The 21370-nt window shown below is 40.0% G+C and overlaps 2 protein-coding genes across 2 annotated transcripts; both read left to right on the top strand.

The window, feature by feature from the left end:
* The first annotated feature begins 3411 nt into the window (after positions 1 to 3411).
* LOC131943022 (perlucin-like protein) lies at positions 3412 to 7963 on the top strand. Its single transcript, XM_059303031.1, has 2 exons — positions 3412 to 3595; positions 7236 to 7963. Exons 1-2 carry the CDS (start codon positions 3547 to 3549, stop codon positions 7961 to 7963), a joined length of 777 nt encoding a protein of 258 aa, XP_059159014.1. The 5' UTR covers positions 3412 to 3546.
* Positions 7964 to 9265: 1302 nt separating this feature from the next.
* LOC131943012 (C-type mannose receptor 2-like) lies at positions 9266 to 18972 on the top strand. Its single transcript, XM_059303021.1, has 4 exons — positions 9266 to 9815; positions 11009 to 11676; positions 17353 to 17413; positions 18464 to 18972. The coding sequence occupies exons 1-4, from the start codon at positions 9266 to 9268 to the stop codon at positions 18970 to 18972; spliced, it is 1788 nt and encodes a 595-aa protein (XP_059159004.1).
* Positions 18973 to 21370: the final 2398 nt, after the last annotated feature.

Raw genomic sequence — 21370 nt, 5'->3', positions numbered from 1 at the left:
CCCACGCCCCCCAACATACATGTGATATGAATCATATCTATCCCAACGACCCCGGGAGGATCGTTGTTGGACCTCTGTTGGCTCCTCTACACTGTGTCCAGCACAGAAGTGACCCCCGCGACCCAGACTATCGTGTCCACCATCACCAACCCCTGCCCACCCTTCTCCTGTGACCTGGATTGCGGCATGAACGGCTTTAAGAAGGACCCGACCACCGGCTGCTCTTTGTGTGAATGTGACACATAAATACAAGTTGTACGTCATAAGACTTGAGGTGTATATTTTTATGTTTTCTTTGTGTTTGTAGTTTCTTTTGGATTTCCGTTTTCTTTTGGGTTTGTTTTTTCTTTTGGTTTTGTCTTTGTGTTGTGTTTGTGTTGTGTTTGTGTTGTGTTTGTGTTGTGTTTGTGTTGTGTTGTGTTGTCTTTGTGTTGTGTTGTGGTTGTGTTGTGGTTGTGGTTGTGGTTGTGGTTGTGGTTGTGGTTGTGTTTGTGTTGTGTTGTGTTTGTGTTTGTGTTTTGTTAGTGTTTTGTTAGTGGTTTCTTTGTGTTGTGTTTGTGCTGTGCTGTGTTTAGTTTTGTTCTGTTCCCAAGTTGGTACATTTAAAAAAGATGTACCGTGGCGGAGCACGGGAATGCAGCTTGTCTCATTAGATTGCTCGTTTACAGTTTATTTTTCTATTATTCGAGTATATGAACTACAAAAGTAGCAAGATGAGGGGTTAGTGGGAGGGTGAAGGATCAGTGGGAGGGTGGGGGTTAGTTGGAGGGTGGGGGTTAGTTGGAGGGTGGGGGGTTAGTTGGAGGCTGTGGGGTTACTCGGAGGTGAGGGGTTAATGGAAGGGTGAGGGGTTAGTGGGAGGGTGAGGGGTTAGTGGGAGGATAAGGTGACAGAGGGAGAGTGGCTGGATAGAGGGATGATGCGGGACTTAACATGTCCCCATCCTGTGAATGTCCACCTTACACTAAACATGTCCCCATCATGTGAGTGTCCACCTTACACTAAACATGTCCCCATCCTGTGAGTGTCCACCTTACACTAAACATGTCCCCATCATATGAGTGTCCACCTTACACTAAACATGTCCCCATCATGTGAGTGTCCACCTTACACTTGCTGCTGTCGTTACTGTACTAAGTCAACCAACTCTGCTACCTGCCAACAACAATTCGAAACTTTAAATAACCCACTGAGCTTAACCTGGGCCGAGTACTACACACTCAAATCAACGTTGGCGATTTATTGGCTAACTCGATGGTGTCGTGTCATCATATGATCTCACCCCTTAGACGGTGTCACCATAAGAACTCACCCCCTTAGATGGTGGCTCCCACTGCACACCTTAATTTATGGGCTAACCATCTAAGAAAAATTAACGTCAACAAAAGAAAACAATCTCACTGAGAACACACCTGGGCTGACCTCGTGCGTTTAATGTAAACAAAACCTATCCTATTATTTATTACGAGCCGACCTGCGGCATATCATACGCCGCTATTTAGTTGTTTTATTTTCTACTTTTCAGTAAGGAGGTTGTGGAGAAGACCTGACGAACCGTGCTAATTATGTAATTCTTTTTTTTCCCAAACACCAAAACAAAGTAATAAAAAGTAACTTCTTTTCCACTAATGTTTTATAAAGGTAAGTAATTGTGTTTTCCTAATTTATCAAAGGGAAGTAAGTGCTAGAGGACTAAATATAAATAAGTTTCAGACATAATTAGAATTTTTGTAAAAGATGACATTTCTTTTAAATTTTGTTTAATGACCATGCCGACAATTATTGCTAACAGTTTGAAAAATGAAAATTATTTCCCAACACTTTCAGTATTAATTTTTAAAACCATGCTTTTAGACCATGAGCGCTTTAATTATCTAACTTTGGAATCCATGGAAGTAGCGTATTTTCTTATATTCCTTTGTAATTCACGACAAACATAATTACATACATACAGAATTTTCAACTTTATATATCTATAATAATAGTTTCGCTGTCTGTCTGACAAGAACGCTCTGTCTGACAAGAACGCTCTGTCTGACAAGAACGCTCTAGAGAAAACACAAGGAAATTAAAAACATGCATAGTATTTCGAAAAACGAAGTATGACGTCGACACATTTAGCATAGAGTTGAAAATAATCTCAAGGCGGAAAGTGCACACAGTAATATAATGACGTCATTGATTATCGCGTAAACATTGAATAAAAAGGAAATGTTGTCTAATCTAAATGGTTTGCGTGAAGAGTTTCTTGCATACAATTCTTCGGGTAGGGGCGAAGCCCCACCCCCCGCAAAAGAACGTCTGAGCCCCCCCCCCCTCTCCAACTCAAAAGAAATTTCCTCATCGATACTCTATAATAAAATTACCGCCTAATTAATGTGTCTAATCTAAAAAGTGGTTTTCTTGCAATGGGACGGTAGACATGTTTTTTTTTGGGGGGTGGGGGGGGGGGGGGGTGGGGGTGGGGGGTGGTGGAGGGGTGGGGTGTGTGTGTGTGGGGGGGGTGGGTGGGGGTGGGGGGGTGGGGGTGGTGTGTGGGGGGGTGGGTTGGTTTCAGTGTTTCAGACTTTTTCCTCCCCGGAGAGGGGTGGGGGTACTTGAAATTTTCGGGGGCGGGGGTAGAATTTTCTGGGAGGGGGCGGACACTGGAAAAAGTATATAATTATATTTCGTTGAATGGGACGGTAGACATGTTTTTTTTGGGGGTGGGGGGTGGTGGAGGGGTGGGGGGTGGTGGTGTGTGGGGGGGGGTGGTGTGTGGGGGGGTGGGGGTGGGTTGGTTTCAGTGTTTCTTTCAGACTTTTTCCTCCCCGGAGAGGGGTGGGGGTACTTGAAATTTTCGGGGGCGGGGGTAGAATTTTCTGGGAGGGGGCGGACACTGGAAAAAGTATATAATTATATTTCGTAGACATGTTTTTTTTTTTGGGGGGGGGGTAAGGGGTGGGGGGCGGTGTGTGGAGGGGGTGGTGTGTGGGGGTGAGGGGTGGGGGTGGTGGGGGGTGGGGGTGGGGGTGGTGTGTGGGGGTGGTGTGTGGGGGGTGGTGTGTGGGGGTGGGGGGGTGGGGTGGGGGTGGTGTGTGGGGGGGTGGGTTGGTTTTAGTTTAGAGAAAAGAGACAGCACTATCAGCCTAGCGCCCGTTGTACCCTTCCTCAACGGGCCATTTTTCTCGTATATATATATGTATATATATATATATATATATATATATATATATATATATATATATATATATAATATGTGTGTGTGTGTGTTGGTGTGTGTGAGAGAGAGAGAGAGGGGGGGGGTGGGGAAAGAGAGAGAATACATTAGACAAATTAGGAAAAGATTTCTTGAAATTGCATAGATGAGTGTATTTATTGCAACTGATCAGAAATTGAGAAAGTCAGTTGACCATCTGTAGACGACATTGCACGTTTTCGTTATCGTTTCCTGCCTTCTGTCTAGTTCTCTAGATCGAACAACTTTTAACATGCCTCGGGTTTTGTTTTGACATGGAAGTCTTACTGTTCGTGTGTTGATTTTTCTTCATTCGGCGCACAGACAAGATGGCGGCGTCTCTCGCTTTTCTGGTCATCTCAACCCTGGTTTATCTCGGTAAAGTTATCGCCTCTTGTCTGAGTTATTTCCCATTGTGTTTCTCTTACCTTTCTTGTGTTTCTCTCACTTCAGTTATTTCCTCTTGTGTTTCTCTCACCTCAGTTATTTCCTCTTGTGTTTCTCCTACCTCAGTTATTTCCTCTTGTGTTTCTCTCACCTCAGTTATTTCCTATTGTGTTTCTCCTACCTCAGTTATTTCCTCTTGTGTTTCTCTCACCTCAGTTATTTCCTATTGTGTTTCTCCTACCTCAGTTATTTCCTATTGTGTTTCTCCTACCTCAGTTATTTCCTCTTGTGTTTCTCTCACCTCAGTTATTTCCTCTTGTGTTTCTCCTACCTCAGTTATTTCCTCTTGTGTTTCTCTCACCTCAGTTATTTCCTCTTGTGTTTCTAGTCCCTCAGTTATTTCCTCTTGTGTTTCTCCTACCTCAGTTATTTCCTCTTGTGTTTCTAGTCCCTCAGTTATTTCCTCTTGTGTTTCTCTCACCTCAGTTATTTTTTCCTTTTGTTTCCCTCACCTCAGTTATTTTCTCTTGTGTTTCTACTAACTCAGTTATTTCCTTTTTTATTCTCTTACCTCAGTTAATATCTCTAGTTTTTCTCACCTCAGTTATTTCTTCATGTGTCTCTCTCAGTTCAGTTATTTCCTCTTGTGTTTCTCTCACCTTTCTTATGTTTCTCTCACCTGACTTATTTTCTCTTGTGTTTCTCTCACCTCAGTTATTTCCTCTTGTGTTTCTCTCACCTTTCTTATGTTTCTCTCACCTGACTTATTTTCTCTTGTGTTTCTCTCACCTCAGTTATTTTCTCCAATGTATCTCTTATCTCAGTTATTTCCTTTTGTATTCTTTTACCTCAGTTAATATCTCTAGTTTTTCTCACCTTAGTTATTTCCTCTTGTGTTTCTCTTACCTCATTTATTATCTCTTTTCTTTTTTTATCTTTTTGTTATGTGATAAACTTAATATTTACTCATTTTTCTTGTTTACCGAAAGTTAATCACCCCAAATTATTGCTGAAGTCATTTACCAAATACTGACACTTTTTTATGGAGGGTAGTTGACACTACTATAAAAATACGGTGATACGTTATGTTCCTGTGAACAAAGTGTGATCGTTTTTTTAACATCGGGTTAAGAAAATTAGACAATAAGTTCCTCGTCGCATTTCATGAGACAAAAATTATATGTAGTAATTTGAAATCTCGTAAGTTTTGTAGTGTAAAAAAACCAGCGAACTAATTAATTATTTTTAATGACAAAGAAGATCGATATCAATTGTTTTAATTTAATGATCTGGAACAAAATTTTAATCTAGGTTAATGTCTCTCCAAAATTTTCCCGTAGGGTCATGGGACAAGTGAAGTAGAGTTCACCTATTTCTGTAACCAGGGTTATGAAGGGATAGAGTGGTCAGCAATATGCCCAGCCGCCTTTACTTTCCCTAACGGGAGTTAGCTACCTATCAAAGCTGGATGAAATCAAGGACGTTCTATTGACTTGAACCTGGATTTGAACTCGAGACTTTCAGGTTAGCAGTCTAGCGCCCTACAGCTAGGCCACACCGTCCCATGTAGGTTTATATGTCACCATTATTTCACAGTAGGTTTGTGTGTCAACATTATTTCCCCAAATGTTCATGTGTCACCATTATTTTCCCAAATGTTCGTGTGTCACCATTATTTCCCCAAATGTTCGTGTGTCACCATAATTTCCCCAAATGTTCGTGTGTCACCATTATTTTCCCATAGATTCATGTATCACTATAATTTTCCTATAGGTTTCTATGTCACCATTATTTTCCCGTAGGTTCATGTGTCACCATTATTTTCCCGTAGGTTAGGGTTTCACCATTATTTTGCCGTAGGTTCACATTTTACCATTATTTTCCCCTAGGTTCGTGTCTCACCATTATTTTCTCATAGGTTCGCGTGTCACCATTATTTTCCCCCAGGTTCGTGTGTCATCATTGTTTCGTAGTTTCATGTGTCACCATTATTTTTCCGTAGGTTACGGTTTCACCATTATTTTCCCTTAGGTTCGTGTTACCATTATTTTCGCGTAAGTTCATGGGTAACCATTATTTTCCCATAGGTTCGTGTGCCACCATTATTTTCTCGTAGGTTGGTGTATCACCATTATTTTTCCGTAGGTTCACCATTATTTCCCCGTAGGTTTGTGTGTCACCATTATTTTCCAATAGAATAATGTGTCACCATTATTTCCCCCTAAGTTCGTGTGTCACCCTTATCTTCCCGTAGGTTCGTGTGTCACCATTAATTCATCAAAGGTCTGTGTGTAATCATTATTTTCCCTGCGGTCCGCGTGTCACCATTATTTTTCCCAAGGTTCGCGTGTCACCATTATATTCCCGTAGGCTCGTGTGTCAGCATTATTTTTTCGTCTGTACGCGTGTCACCATTATTTTCCCCTAGTTTCGTGTGTCACCATTATTTCTCCCTAAGTTCGGGTGTCACCATTATTTTCCTTAATGTACATGTGCCACTTTTATTTTCCACTAAGTTCATGTGTCACCATTATTTCCCCGTAAGTTCATGTGTCACCATTATTTTCCCATATGTTCGTCACCATTATTTTCCCTTGGGTTGGTGTGTCACCATTATTTTCTCGTATGTTTTTGTCACCATTATTTTGCTTTTAGGTTCGTGTGTCACCATTATTTTCTCGTAAGTTCCTGGGTAACCATTATTTTCCCATAGGTTTGTGTGTCACCATTATTTTTCCGTAGGTTCACGTGTCACCATTATTTTCCCCTAGGCTAGTGTGTCACCATTATTTACCACAAGTTCGTGTGTCACCATTATTTTTCCCTAGGTTCGTGTGTCACCATTATTTTCCCCTAGACTAGTGTGTCACCATTATTTACCCCAAGTTCGTGTGTCACCATTATTTTTCCCTAGGTTCGTGTGTCACCATTATTTTCCCGTAGTTTTGTGTGTCACCATTATTTTCCCCTAGGTTCGTGTGCCACCATTATTTTTTCCTAGGTTCGTGTGTCACCATTATTTTCCCCAAGTTCGTGTGTCACCATTATTTTCCCCTAAGTTCATGTGTCACCATTTTTTTCCCCTAAGTTCATATGTCACCATTATTTTCCCTTAGGTTCGTGTCTCACCATTGTTTTCACATATGTGTGTTACCATTACTTTCCCCTAAGTTCGTGTGTCACCATTATTTTCCCCTAAGTTCATGTGTCACCATTATTTTCCCCTAGGTTCGTGTGCCACCATTATTTTTTCGTAGGTTCATGGGTCACCATTATTTTCCCCAAGTTCGTATGTCACCATTATTTTCCCGTATGTAAGTGTGTCACCATTATTTTCCCCAAGTTCGTGTGTCACCATTATTTTTCTCAAGTTCCTGTGTCACCATTATTTTCCCCTAAGTTCATGTGTCACCATTATTTTCCCGTAGGTTCGTGTGCCACCATTATTTTTCCTTAGGTTCGTGTGTCACCATTATTTTCCTGAATGTTCGTGTGTCACTATTATTTTCCCTTATGTAAGTGTGTCACCATTATTTTCCCCTAAGTTCGTGTGTCACCATTATTTTCCCGTATGTAAGTGTGTCACCATTATTTTCCCCTAAGTTCATGTGTCACCATTATTTTCCCGTAGGTTCGTGTGCCACCATTGACGACTGTCCCGCCGGTGTCCCCAGGGACAGGTACCTGCAGGTGCGCGGGGACACCTGCTACCAGTTTGTCGTGTACCGCCAGAGCACCAACACCGCCGCCCGGGCCTACTGCGAGCAACATGGCGGCTCTCTGGTGCTGGTCAAGTCAGTGGAGGTCCAGGAGTATCTGTACGACCAGCTGGTCAACAACTTCCAGGTGTCTGGCAAGATTTGGATCGGCCTCAACGACCTCGCCACGGAAAACCTTTATCAATGGGAGGACGGGACGACCCCCGTCTACACGGACTGGGCGGGAGGGGAGGGGCCAGCGAGCACGTCCGTCACCCACACCACCAACCACAACACCCGGGACTGCGTTGTCATTGACCTCGTAGCGGGAGGGAAGTGGAAGGAGACCAACTGTGAAAGCGGCTCCTTCCTGATTTTCTTCAGTACCAGTGAGTCACACTCCTACGTCTGCCAGTATAAGGCGCGCAGCAGCGTGGTCATCACTGTGCCAACAACGTCACGTCCTGTTGACGTCCCCGTGCCAACAACGTCATTTTATGTTGACGTCACCGTGCAAACAACGTCACCTCCTGTTGACGTCACCGTGCCATCCACCTCGGTACCGACTCGCCCATGTCCGACTTTCTCTTGCAACGTAAACTGCACCCTCTACCTGGCAGACAATGTCACCCTATGTCCACTCTGCGAATGCTACACGTAAACATCTCGAGGTGTCACGTGTTAAGCTCTGCCACTTTGCTGTTAAATTTTCAGCCCAAATCTTGATAAATCATTACAATAAATGTAATTTGAAACCCATAAAAGCATCAAACGTATGAGCTCCTTATGAAATAAACGTTAAAAGTGCACACTTTCTAGCCTTGGAGTTTGTTTGTATGTTTATAACATGTTGGTCATTATTTTTAAATAAACCGGGAGTGATCTCCCCTAAACTTTCTCGAATTTTCTAATATAGCACTACGTTAGATGGCAACTCGGAATATAGACATGATTTTTGTTTACTTAAACTTTTAAAAATAGAATAGAATCTAGTAGAAAAAAGAATTGCGCACCAAGTGAACGCCAAAACAAAATGTGCATAATAGTGCGCAATATTATTAGTACTTTATAAATTTTCCTGCGTTTTTCGAGAAATTGTAAATAGCGTAAATTAGTCATTCCGGTCAACGGAAATTATTCAAAATTTGACAGAAGGTAGAGAATTAGATCTTTTACTTACATGTGAAATTTCATTTATCTATCTGAAATAGTAATCAAGTTATAGGCTTTTTAAAAATTCAAAGTAGAAAAAGTACCACTTCCGGTTATCGGAAATCGCTCAAAAGTTGATAGGGATCTACGATTTTGATAAAATACTTATATATAAAATTTCATCAACCTAGCTGTAAGGGTACTCAAGTTATCGTGTTTACACACACACACACACAGACACACACACACAGACACACACAGACACACAGACATACGGACAAGATTGCAACATTATCTTTTTCCGTATCAGTGATGTGTAAAACGTCGAGATTTGCAAAAATCTCGATTTTTTTTTGCACGATTACAAGACTTTCTCTATACTTCGTATATACGAGAAAGTAAAAAAAGTGGATATAAATATAAATATAAAAACCTTAAAATAGCAAGCTTTTAAATGCAATGAAAATAGGGCTTGATCCGTCTCCGGAAAACTGCATTAGGCGTCCATGCTTTACATCCATATAAGAAGACGGACACATCAGCTACATTTGAATTTTGCACCTAGAGAACTCTTCTGTCACTCAAATGTTTTTTAGTTGGCTAAGTACTGCTGTCTTATGTGCATTTTTTGCAAGCATTTTTTATTCAGATCCCTCGAACGATAAGATAGCGCTAAAGTATTTAACGGAAGGGGACCTCATCTAATCTGTGACATTTTAGTCTGTCGTTATACAACTTGGGCTGTTTGTCATGGCATCCATTATCTCAGCACTGGTCATCGAGCCAGATGTTCTGTCCAGCCGGTCCAGCAATGCCCTCCGTTATCTCAGCACTGGTCATTGTGCCAGATGTTGATGATGTTCTGTCCAGCCGGTCCAGCAATGCCCTCCGTTATCTCAGCACTGGTCATCGTGCCAGATATTCTGTCCAGCCGGTCCAGCAATGCCCTCCGTTATCTCAGCACTGGTCATCGTGCCAGATGTTTTACCAGCCGGTCCAGCAATTCCCTCCGTTATCTCAGCACTGGTCATCGTGCCAGATGTTCTGTCCAGCCGGTCCAGCAATGCCCTCCGTTATCTCAGCACTGGTCATCGAGCCAGATGTTCTGTCCAGCCGGTCCAGCAATGCCCTCCGTTATCTCAGCACTGGTCATCGTGCCAGATGTTTTACCAGCCGGTCCAGCAATGCCCTCCGTTATCTCAGCACTGGTCATCGTGCCAGATGTTTTACCAGCCGGTCCAGCAATGCCCTCCGTTATCTCAGCACTGGTCATCGTGCCAGATGTTTTACCAGCCGGTCCAGCAATTCCAGCAGTTCGCCATCACAGACTGTCATAGCATCCATGTGTCAGCGAAGCGCTGGTTGGTAACATCGTTTTCCAATGAGTCGGTCACAATCGTTTACAGGTAGACCTTGATAAGAAATAGGGAGAGCAAGCAGCCATGTCTAATGCCAACTGTGGGCAACGGTGGTTACCTCCCCTTTAATACGTCATGGTTCCAGGACTGTAAACATCAACAATGGAGACAGATCGGTTATCTCCCCTAATAATTGTAGGCCCTACTTATTCATCTTTAATTTAGCTTACTTAGTTGTGAAGACGTTTTAAAAATCAAGTTTGATTAACAGCTGGGGATGTGTACATCGCTATCTAAAACGCACGCATTAACAACATTTTAAAGAACTGACTCTCTTAGAAATGTCTCTTTTAGAAAATTATCAGAGTTAAAAATGGCGTCAGAATGTAGAACATCCTACACAGCCTACGTGGCAAGCTGACCCTAGAGCTAAATCTCGAGTCAACCGTAGCAGATGATTTGCTGAAATTTGAATTAGGTCACAAGACCTCCTTATCAAGATTCGAAAGATTTGGTCTCCCGTGTTTCAGGTGAGAAAAACATTTGACAACACATTGGGAGATGTTGGCTTTAGCTTTTCTCGTGGCTGTCTGCCTACATTTAGGTAAAGTTTAACTACTTCAGTTACACATAGACACCATTACAGTGTTTGTTTTTGATGTTTTAATAACTAGTTTTTTAAAAATTCAAATTGATTACAGACAGTTCTTATTAATTCTTTTTTTTTTTGGCTCGCGAAAAGTCGGTCTAATCTCTAAACCTGGTTAGGCTAATGTAAAGAACACGAAACGGTTTAGCATGCAGCATTATGTAACAAACTAGAAAACGGATTACTCGCATTTTATTTATAATTTTTGTCTCTGAGTTTGATTATATGTTTTCATGGTATTTGCCGATGCACTAAAATATTTAAATGAATAAATAATTATTTTTTGTTTATTTTTTACTGCAATCGTTTTCTCTTTGTTTCTTTAACATTGATTTTGGTTTTTTTTTTTTTAAATTTCAACCTCAATCTACCGCGCTGAACTATGTGAATAGCGATAACAATGTAGCTGTATTTTTCAGGCGCCCCCTGACTGTGAATAACAATCTAGCTGTATATTTCAGGCGCCCCTTTGACTGTGAATAACAATCTAGCTGTATATTTCAGGCGCCCCCCTAACTGTGAATAAAAATCTAGCTGTATATTTCAGGCACCCCCTTGACCGTGAATGACTGCCCCGCGGGCCTACCACGTGACACGTACCTGCAGGTCCACGGCAACTCCTGCTGGCAGTTCGTCCTCTTCCGGCGCTACACCCACTCCAAGGCCCGACAGGACTGCGAGAAGAACGGCGGCACCCTGGCGCTGGTGAAGGACGCCGAGACCCAGAGCTACCTGTACCATGAGCTGCTCAACACCTACAGGAGCCACTCGCTCGTCTGGATAGGACTCAATGACCTCGACAACGAGAACGTCTACAAGTGGGAGGACGGGACCCCCCTGGACTACCACAACTGGGACAGCGGCGAGGGCCCCGGGGCGGGCTCCATCACACACATCTTCAACCACGAGTCAGACGACTGTGTGACCATCGACGCGTCATCTGGCGGCAAGTGGGCCGAGTACCCCTGCGACTCGTACAACTTCCTCTTCTTCGCCGACCCCGAGGAGCACTACTACATCTGCCAGTTCCAGGTGTCCGCCTCTACCTCCACCACCGCAGCCACCACAGTGTCCAGCACAGAAGTGACCCCCGCGCCCCAGACTACCGTGTCCACCATCACCAACCCCTGCCCGCCCTTCTCCTGTGACCTGGACTGCGGTATGAACGGCTTTAAGAAGGACCCGACCACCGGCTGCTCTTTGTGTGAATGTGACGCATAAATTCAAGTTTTACATCATAAGACATGAGGTGTATATTTTCCCAATAAAAGTAAACTGAGTACCTCTAAACACGTTCTTGTATGTTTTTGTTGGCCAGATTAAACTGTTGTAGCTATTCTATACTAGAGTCCGCTCTAAATGGTAGCAATCAATTTTTACCTACGGGTGTAGTCAGCCTTATGCATTAACGGTGAAGTCTTCTGTACGCGATATTAGTCAAACAATAAAGTATGTGGTAGATCAATTTCAAAGACATCACCATTAGTCATACAACACAGTATGTGGGCGATTAATATCAAAGACATCACCATTAGTCATAAAGTATGTGGTAGATCAATATCAAAGACATTACCATTAGTCATAAAGTATGTGGTAGATCAATATCAAAGACATCACCATTAGTCATAAAGTATGTGGTAGATCAATATCAAAGACATCAACATTAGTCATAAAGTATGTGGTAGATCAATATCAAAGACATCACCATTAGTCATAAAGTATGTGGTAGATCAATATCAAAGACATCACCATTAGTCATACAACAAAGTATGTGGTAGATCAATATCAAAGACATCACCATTAGTCATAAAGTATGTGGTAGATCAATATCAAAGACATCACCATTAGTCATAAAGTATGTGGTAGATCAATATCAAAGACATCACCATTAGTCATACAACAAAGTATGTGGTAGATCAATATCAAAGACATCACCATTAGTCATAAAGTATGTGGTAGATCAATATCAAAGACATCACCATTAGTCATAAAGTATGTGGTAGATCAATATCAAAGACATCACCATTAGTCATAAAGTATGTGGTAGATCAATATCAAAGACATCACCATTAGTCATAAAGTATGTGGTAGATCAATATCAAAGACATCACCATTAGTCATAAAGTATGTGGTAGATCAATATCAAAGACATCACCATTAGTCATAAAGTATGTGGTAGATCAATATCAAAGACATCACCATTAGTCATAAAGTATGTGGTAGATCAATATCAAAGACATCACCTTTAGTCATATAACAAAGTATGTTGTAGAACAATATCAAAGACATCACCAAATTTGGTATTCCCCTCGACTAACCACCTTTACAACGTTTTAACTACCCCATAGCCCTCATACAATAACTACTAACAACGATTCAAACATTTACACAAAGCAACTGACCAAAATTGCTCTAATTAGCCTAGTCATTCATTTTATTCAATTGTATCAGTATAGCAACAGAACTGGTATTTTGGAGATTTATTTTTATCTCCTACAACTTGAACCAAATAAATCCACGCCCAGAAGCTATTTAAATAGAACAAAACCAAATCATGGTAAACTATGTAGACACCATCACTGCTCACTGAGTCCCGCTAAAATTACTCACCACATTCATTGAGGCGATGGTCGGTTAACAACATCACTGTCACACCAACCACATCTGCACAACAAGAAAAGTTTCCGACTAGCTCCGACTAAAGGGACATAAAGGTAGAACGCAGAGTGCATAAAACTGCGTGTTCTTTTTAGCCAGTGCCAAAATCTTTCTTAGGTCAGGAAATGCGGGCAGGGCTAGCAAATATTTTCCTTTTAAACTAAAGTTCTGCAAAGCAACTGTCGTATAAAATGTTTTAATCATATGCGTCGAAGTGAGTCGGAATTCATCGAAGACAACTTATTATTTTCAACCTAACAACATTTTTTTCTGACTCCTTACACCAGGGGTTCCCAACCTTTTTTTTACTCTAGAGCACATTCTAAAATATCGGTACGGTGGCGTGCACCACCTATTTTAAATCGACAAACTCCTTCCATAACTTGTCATTTTTTCCATAATTTATTTTCTTATTTTCTTATTTTCTTGTAGTCATAATGTATTAATAAATAATAAACAAAAATGTTTCAAAATAATAAAATTATTTGGCATTTTTTTCAAATTGCATACACACAGAGAAATATATTTACAAAACGTAAATAGTGCAGTCTGGCTCGCCGCTAGACAAGTTGGGACAAGTATCGAACATATTTAATAAACCTAGGCAGTCAAAAAAAAAAAATTAAAACCATAACAAATGAATAAAAATAAATCATATTTTAAAATAATGTTTATGAAAAAAAATCTGTTTCTGTCGAATAGTGAGAGGCGGGCACATACGAATCGTTCATCGATTTGAAAAAATGTTGATAGCTTACAAGCTGGATCTTGTGAAAACTAAATAGCATTTTTTTTAAATCGAGAGTCATCTCCCTTAAACTTTCTCGTTTATTCTTTTAAAACAGTAAGGGGGATGACACTTTCAATGCAATCGGGCTATAGAAATATTTTAAATTTTATAATAGAACTAGCCGTCCCGGCCAGGCCCTGCACTGGCATCTCTGAAAAACGTATCTGTAAAGGACCATAACTTGTGTGTTTAGTAATCAGCATTTACCCAGCATTAACCAACCTAACCACAACCAACCAAAACACACAAAAAAAAAACGCAAACATAACACTAACACAAAACAAACACAAAAACAAACGCAAAGACAAACCCAACCACAAACACAAAGAAATTACAAACACTAACGCAAACAAAAAAGCAAACGAAAACGAATCCAAACGCAAACACAAACCCAACCACAACCAAACAAAACCAAAACACACCAAAAAAAAAAACAACGCAAACTTTACACAAACACAAATACAAACACAAACGAAAACACAAAAACAAACGCAAACACAAACACAACCACAAACACAAAGAAAACACAAATGCAAAGAAAAAAGCAAACGAAAACACAAACGCAAAGAAAAAAAGCAAACGAAAACAAACCCAAATCCAAACGCAAACACAACCGCAAACGCAAACCCAAACTCAAACACAAAGAAAACACAAACGCAAATATAAACTGAAAGTGTCCACAGTCTAGCCCGGGGCGCCAAATCGCGCCATGACGACGTGCAGCGTAACCGCCCGATTCAACTTAGTAAACGATTATAGTACCCAACTTATTCATAGTCTTTTGAACTCACTTACGCGAACGTAGTTACCATAGCGAACACGGGAAGGCCCGGGGCGCCAAATAGCACTCTGTCGGGGTGCCGGAGCACGCCCGGATTTGATTTACTTAAAGACTATAGTAACCTTTCTTATCCATAGTCTATCGCACTGTTTAAAACAAAATTATGCAGCATAGCACTCACATGATAGCCCAGGGCGCCAAATTGAACCATGCAGGGGCGCCGGCGGACGCGCCTGTTTCAATTTAGTGAACAAAATTATAATACTCCAAGCTTATCCGTAAATGGAAAGAAATAAACATATAGGATTTGTAGGACCTGGCTTATTAAATGTTATTGATTAAAAAAATAATTAGTAAACAGTATGTTCAGTGTATAGAATAAATAAAAGGCAGTATTAAAAATACCAACGACATTGCACTTAATCAATCCCCGCTAATTATGTAATTATTTTTTTTCTTAACACCAAAACAAAGTAATAAAAAATTCATAAAAAACGTTTTAATAACAAGCTTTTATGTAATGATGCACTAAAAAGTAGAAAATAAATTATACACTACTATTTAAATTACTATAAAGAAAAGCGTGGGTCTCTTCTCAAATATTAGTAAAGGTATCCAATAGGTACTAAAGTGCTAAAGTGACCCACGCTTTTCTTTATAGTAATTTAAATAGTAGTGTATAATTTATGTTCTACTTTTTAGTGCATCATTACATAAAAGCTTGTTATTAAAACGTTTTTTATGAATTTTTTTTCTGTACTTTACATGTTTTATTTACAATAGTGTTACATGACTAAAAACCATTGCGCGCTTACTGAACGTGATGGCGCAGCTATTAAACCTGATGGCGCAGCTATTGAAAGTGATGACGCGTGTGGTGTGGTTGGATTGACATGCCTACTGATTCGGTCCAAATTTTAATTAATTCATAAAAAATTAATTAGGCATCCAATTAAGTCAAATTTAGTTTCAGATTGCATTGTCTTCATGTCTTGACCCACGTGCCAACTGTGAATCGTATCGGTCAAGTAGAACTGTCCGAATTTTCACTCCTACGTTTCGATCTAGACTGACGACAGACTGTCGACTGACGACAGAGGAAGTGAGTTAAATAAAAGCTTGTAAAAAAGTAAATTCTTTCTTCCCCCGATTTAATGGGTTTTTTAATGGGAAGTAACTGTGTTTTCCAAATCAAGAGACGTTATGAGATCTAAAGGACAAAATGCAAATACATTTCAGACACAATTTTAGAAATTTTATAAACGTTGATACACTTTTAAAAATTTTTTATGTAATGTTTATAATTGAAAATTATTATTCTAAGTATATAAAATGAAAATTGTTTTTTAAAGACTTTCAATGGTAATTTTTTAACTTATAAATTTAGACCATGACTTAAATCCATCGAAGTATCCACGACAAACATTTTACAAACAAACATACAGAATTGAACTTTATATATTAGATCAGTTGAGAAAAAGAATTGCGCTCCAAATGAACGCAAACAACGTATGCATTTTAGATCGGAAAATTAGTACTTTATAAAAGAAACATTTTTTGAAAAGTTACTTTAACGTCTAAGTGAGTCACATTTTGTGTCACTGTGCATTGTCATTGAGTCTTGACCTAGGTGAAACGTTTGAAACAAATCGGTCATGTAGAAGTGATCTTTTTGAGAAATCGGAAATAGCATGAAATACTTCTCCCGGTCACCGGAAATCACTCAAAGTTTCAAAGAATCAACAGAATAAGATCTTCTAATTATGTATAAAAAGTTGGTAGAAAATATTGCATACCATATATAATACTTGTATTTGAAATTTTGTCCAACTTAAACAGTAGCCTACTCAAGTTATAATCTTTTGAAAAACCGGAAGTGCAGTAAGTACCACTTCCTTCTGGTAACCGGAAATCGCTAAAAAGTTGATAGAAAACTACAAATTTGGCATTATACTTATAAATGAATTTTTTTAACCTAACTGGATCAGTGCTGAAATTATCGTGTTTACTTACACACAGACAGAAAAACAAAAATTGCAAACTACGTTTTTTCGTATCCGGAAGGATGTAAAACGTTGACATTTGTCAAAATCTCGTATAAGAATTTTTGCACGATTACAATATATTCTTACATTCCGTATACAATAAAGTAGAGAGGTGTAAAATGGCGAAAACTGTCGACCTGAGCGTGGACCACGAACTAAGTAAGAGCAGATAACTGTCGAGTAATTTTAAGAGAACTTAAGAGCGACCAACGCTTTTACGAGTTTTTTTAAATTTTAGTGCATTTAAAAGCTTGCTATTATAAAGATTTTTATATTTCTGTTTTTTCTTCTTCTATTTTTGCTGATGCTAATTTTTGGTTGAACTCTACCACGCAGCTGTGTCATGTTGACCAGCCGGGAAAAACCTACAGCCACATGTTTGTAGTGTACAAAACGTTAGACAAAAAATAAAATCAGTAATTCACTTAAACCTGCTCCACTTAATAGAAGAGTGCGATAAATATAAGGGGACCGAACTCTTGTTTGGAAAGATAAGGGGACTGAACTCTTGTTATCTGCGCTCCACGTCACAGGTCAGCCCACAGATAAACAATAGCTGAGTCAAACTTGGAGCCGCCATAAAAGGATCGGAGTTCATTGACGCCATCCATCTCTAGACAATGGAACCTCACACGATGCTGCCTGCTCTATTCCTCGCTGCTCTCTGTGTTGGCCTGGGTAAGGAGAATTCGTCTGCTCTACTTGCTCTACATCTCACATCTTTTTTTGTGTTCACGTGCAGATCTGAATGTCTTATGTGCTGATCTGGTTTTATTTTTTAATCTTTTGTGTTTGTTCATCAAGTATTCGTATTTAAACATTATATGTTGTGTACGTGTTATTTTACCCAAAATAAGTTTGAAGGGTTCTTGTAGCGTAAATTGCTGTCTTCTCTAAACATCAACCAACAGTTTTACATAGTTTTACTTTCAATACACTGTCCACGCCTACTCTAACATGTGTCTCTTTATTTGGTTATCGTGGTCTTTAGACTAGACGTGTCTTCATTGTCGAGCTGTCCTATATTGTGTCACTGTTTGTCTTTTTGTTTCTAACCAATCTATTGTGAGCTGACGAAGACCTTAGGTCGAAACACTCACTGTAGTTGTCTTATATTTGTGAGGATCCTGACACATTTTTTTATGGTTACTTATAGGATAAACCTCACTGCTGCTTACTCTGTCACAAATTTCGTAAATCTTAACGCTCTACTTCCGGTTTGTTTCAAACAGTGGGTTCCAACTTAACTCACACCAGCAACAAAACGGTATTAAATGTATGTACGGATTAACGTGACACCTACGTTTAATGAAATGGGACGGCGTGACCTAGCGGTGGAGCGCTAGACTGCTAACCCGATAGTTTCGTGTTCGAATCCGGGTTCAAGTTAGAGGAATTTCCCTGAATCCACTCAACTCGGATGGGTAACTAACTCACGTTAAGGAAAGTAAAGGCGGCTGGGCATAGTGCTGACCACATTATGCCTTTATATGCCGTGGTCAAGAAACATTAGAACTCCATCTGCCCAATTGATCGTTAAGTCTTCAGAGGAATCTTTACGCTTAATGAAATGTCTCTCGTCATGATTACATTGTAACTAAGTCTAGAAAGTCTAGAAAGTGTTTCTAAGTAAACGATCAATCGTGTAAAACTACATACATTCTTTTGATACTAGTAATTGAGCTCTCTAACTTCGTTGTATTTATTTTCCCCTCCCCAAACTTCTAGGCGCTGCCCAGACAACTGCCGTCGGCTGCCCCCCGGCCTTGACCCAAGACAACACCCTCCAGGCGGTCAACGGCACGTGCTACCAGTTTAACGTGGCCAAGCGCGTGACGCACACCGCGGCCAAGGCCGACTGCGAGAAGAACAGCGGCACCCTGGTGCTGATCAAGAGCGCGGAGATCCAGAACTACATCTACACCGAGGTGAGGAACACCTACCACATGAGCTACAACCCCCTCATCTGGCTCGGCCTCAACGATCTGGAGACTGAGAACACCTTCAAGTGGGACGATGGCACCGCCCTGACCTACAGCAACTGGGATGACGGTGAAGGCCCCACCGGTGGCTCCCTGTCCCATATTTTCAACCACGAACACAACGACTGTGTCCTCTTGGACGTCGGCTACGGCGGCAAGTGGGCCGAGTACCCCTGCGAGAGCACCAACTACATCCTGTGGACCGAAGTGGAGGAACACGGCTACATCTGCCAGTACCCCCTCGCCAGCGCCTAAGTGAAACGCTCGCGAGACTGACACTAAACTTTGTATGAACTTTGTTCAATGTTTTTTGCTAGACTGAATGATGTGAGAATAAATATGCATTGCTGTTTTTAATTCTCAAGTTGTTACTTTTTGTTGTAAATATGTTTTGATAAAGTCACTAGTTTAGTGTAGCATACATTTTAGAACCTCCAAGGATTTATTTTAGTTTACTGGAAAATTAGTTAAACAGGCGATTGCCTGCGTTTTCTCAGGGAAACGCCTTTAGAGTATCTGCAATTGTGGGGCAATGAGGGGGAGGGGTAACGGTTCTGTACGTGATACTAGGCATGCTGCCCAGCTTCGCTTAGGCTTTCGAAAACATTGAGAATTTGAATGCTTAACTAATTCGCCCATATAAGGCGCCGTTCAGTCGAGGTCAGTTTTGACCCCCTCATTGTAGACTTTTCGGCCAACCGGCCCCCGTGTTCTGTCGCCCCAAGGCAAGATCCTGGCAAATTTGAAGCGCCTGCGGCGCCGGGAAATTCCCTATGGGGCACCCGACAACTTAGCTTTATAGATCATCTAGATCTAGATCTAGAATCTCTAGATCTATATGATCTAGAATCTCTAGATCTAGATGATCTAGGATATCTAGATCTAGATCAATATCTAGATCTAAAATCTCTAGATCTAGAATCTAAATAGATAAAATAATTTTTTTTAAGTTTAGGCCGAGAAAATTGTATTGTATACATTTCATAGCGTACATAGCTCTAAATCATATTTGAATGAAATAGTTCATTTCTTTTTATTCTAAACACGGAAGAGGACGTCATCAGTTTCTTGCTCTTTTTTTAGTGTAAACAATAAGCGACGTCATTGTTTAATGCGTTCTTTTCCCAAGGTTAAACACTTTTCCGGTTGCATAAATAATACTGTTTCTCTACGTTCGAATACGCCTTTATTTTTTATATTTCTTCTTTAAATAAAATTGTTGTTATACATTTAAAGCATCTAACATATTATTTTTTAAAAAAAGTTCGTATAAAGTTCTCCATATATCGCTGCCGTTTCTGACGTGATGTCCGGCGAAAATATTTTGCGGACAGACAGAGAGAGAGAGAGAGAGAGAGAGAGAAGTGCGTACATGGGGAATTATATATATATATATATATATATATATATATATATATATATATATATATATATATATATATATATATATATATATATATATATATATATAATATGTGTGTGTGTTTGTGAGAGAGAGAGGGGGGGGAAGAGAGAGAATACATTAGACAAATAAGGAAAAGATTTCTTGAAATTGCACAGATGAGTGTATTTATTGCAACAGATCAGAAGTGTCCGATGATGATTAAAGTAACACAGGCCTATGCAGTGGGCGACAGTTGAGAAAGTCAGTTGACTATCTGTAGACGACATTGCACGTTATCGTTACCTGCCTTCTGTCTAGTTCTCTAGTTCGAACAACTTTTAACATGCCTTGGGTTTTGTTTTGACATGGAAGTCTTACTGTTCGTGTGTTGATTTTCTTCATTCGGCGCACAGACAAGAAAGCGGCGTCTCTCGCTTTTCTGGTCATCTCAACCCTGGTTTATCTCGGTAAAGTTATCTCCTTTTGTCTGAGTTATTTCCTCTTGTGTTTCTCTAACCTCAGTTATTTCCTATTTTGTTTCTTCTACCTCAGTTATTTCCTCTTGTGTTTCTAGTCCCTCAGTTATTTCCTCTTGTGTTTCTCTCACCTCAGTTTTTTTTTCCTTTTGTGTTTCTCTCACCTCAGTTGTTTTCTCTTTTGTGTTTCTCTCACCTCAGTTATTTTCTCTTGTGTTTCTACTAACTCAGTTATTTCCTCTTGTATTCTCTTACCTCAGTTAATATCTCTAGTTTTTCTCACTTCAGTTATTTCCTTTTGTTTTTCTTACCTCAGTTTTTTACTTTCTCGTATAGAGAAAGTCTTGTAATCGTAATTTTTACAAATCTCGACGTTTTACACCTCACTGATACGGAAAAACATAATTTTGCAATCTTGTTCGAATGTCTGTGTGTCTGTGTGTCTGTCTGTCTGTGTGTAAACACGATAACTTGAGTACCGTTACAGCTAGATTGATGAACTTTCATATATAAGTATTTTATCAAAATCGTAGATCCTGTTCAACTTTTGAGCGATTTCCGATAACCGGAAGTGGTACTTTTTCTACTATGAATTTTTAAAAATCCTATAACTTGAGTACTATTTCAGATCCATAAATGAAATTTCACATGCAAGTAAAAGATCTAATTTTCTACCTTCTGTAAAATTTTGAGCAATTTCCGTTGACCGGAAGTACTAATTTACGCTATTTTTGATTTCTCAAGAAACGCATGTAAATTTGTAAAGTACTAATAATATTGCCCACTATTATGC

Source organism: Physella acuta, unplaced genomic scaffold (genome assembly GCF_028476545.2).
Source record: "Physella acuta isolate Inbredline_101_S28 unplaced genomic scaffold, ASM2847654v3 ptg000038l, whole genome shotgun sequence".
In the NCBI taxonomy this organism is placed as follows: Eukaryota; Metazoa; Mollusca; class Gastropoda; family Physidae; genus Physella; species Physella acuta.
This window is presented reverse-complemented; position numbering and strand designations above follow the sequence as displayed.

Excerpts from the sequence above, each read along its gene's own strand:
- LOC131943022 (XM_059303031.1), top strand. The coding sequence starts at position 3,547 with ATGGCGGCGTCTCTCGCTTTTCTGGTCATCTCAACCCTGGTTTATCTC. Across the intron at positions 3,596-7,235 it reads CTCAACCCTGGTTTATCTCG|GTTCGTGTGCCACCATTGAC; the intron begins GTAAAGTTATCG and ends ATTTTCCCGTAG.
- LOC131943012 (XM_059303021.1), top strand. The coding sequence starts at position 9,266 with ATGCCCTCCGTTATCTCAGCACTGGTCATTGTGCCAGATGTTGATGAT. Across the intron at positions 9,816-11,008 it reads CATGTGTCAGCGAAGCGCTG|GCACCCCCTTGACCGTGAAT; the intron begins GTTGGTAACATC and ends TGTATATTTCAG. Across the intron at positions 17,414-18,463 it reads TGCTCTCTGTGTTGGCCTGG|GCGCTGCCCAGACAACTGCC; the intron begins GTAAGGAGAATT and ends CCAAACTTCTAG.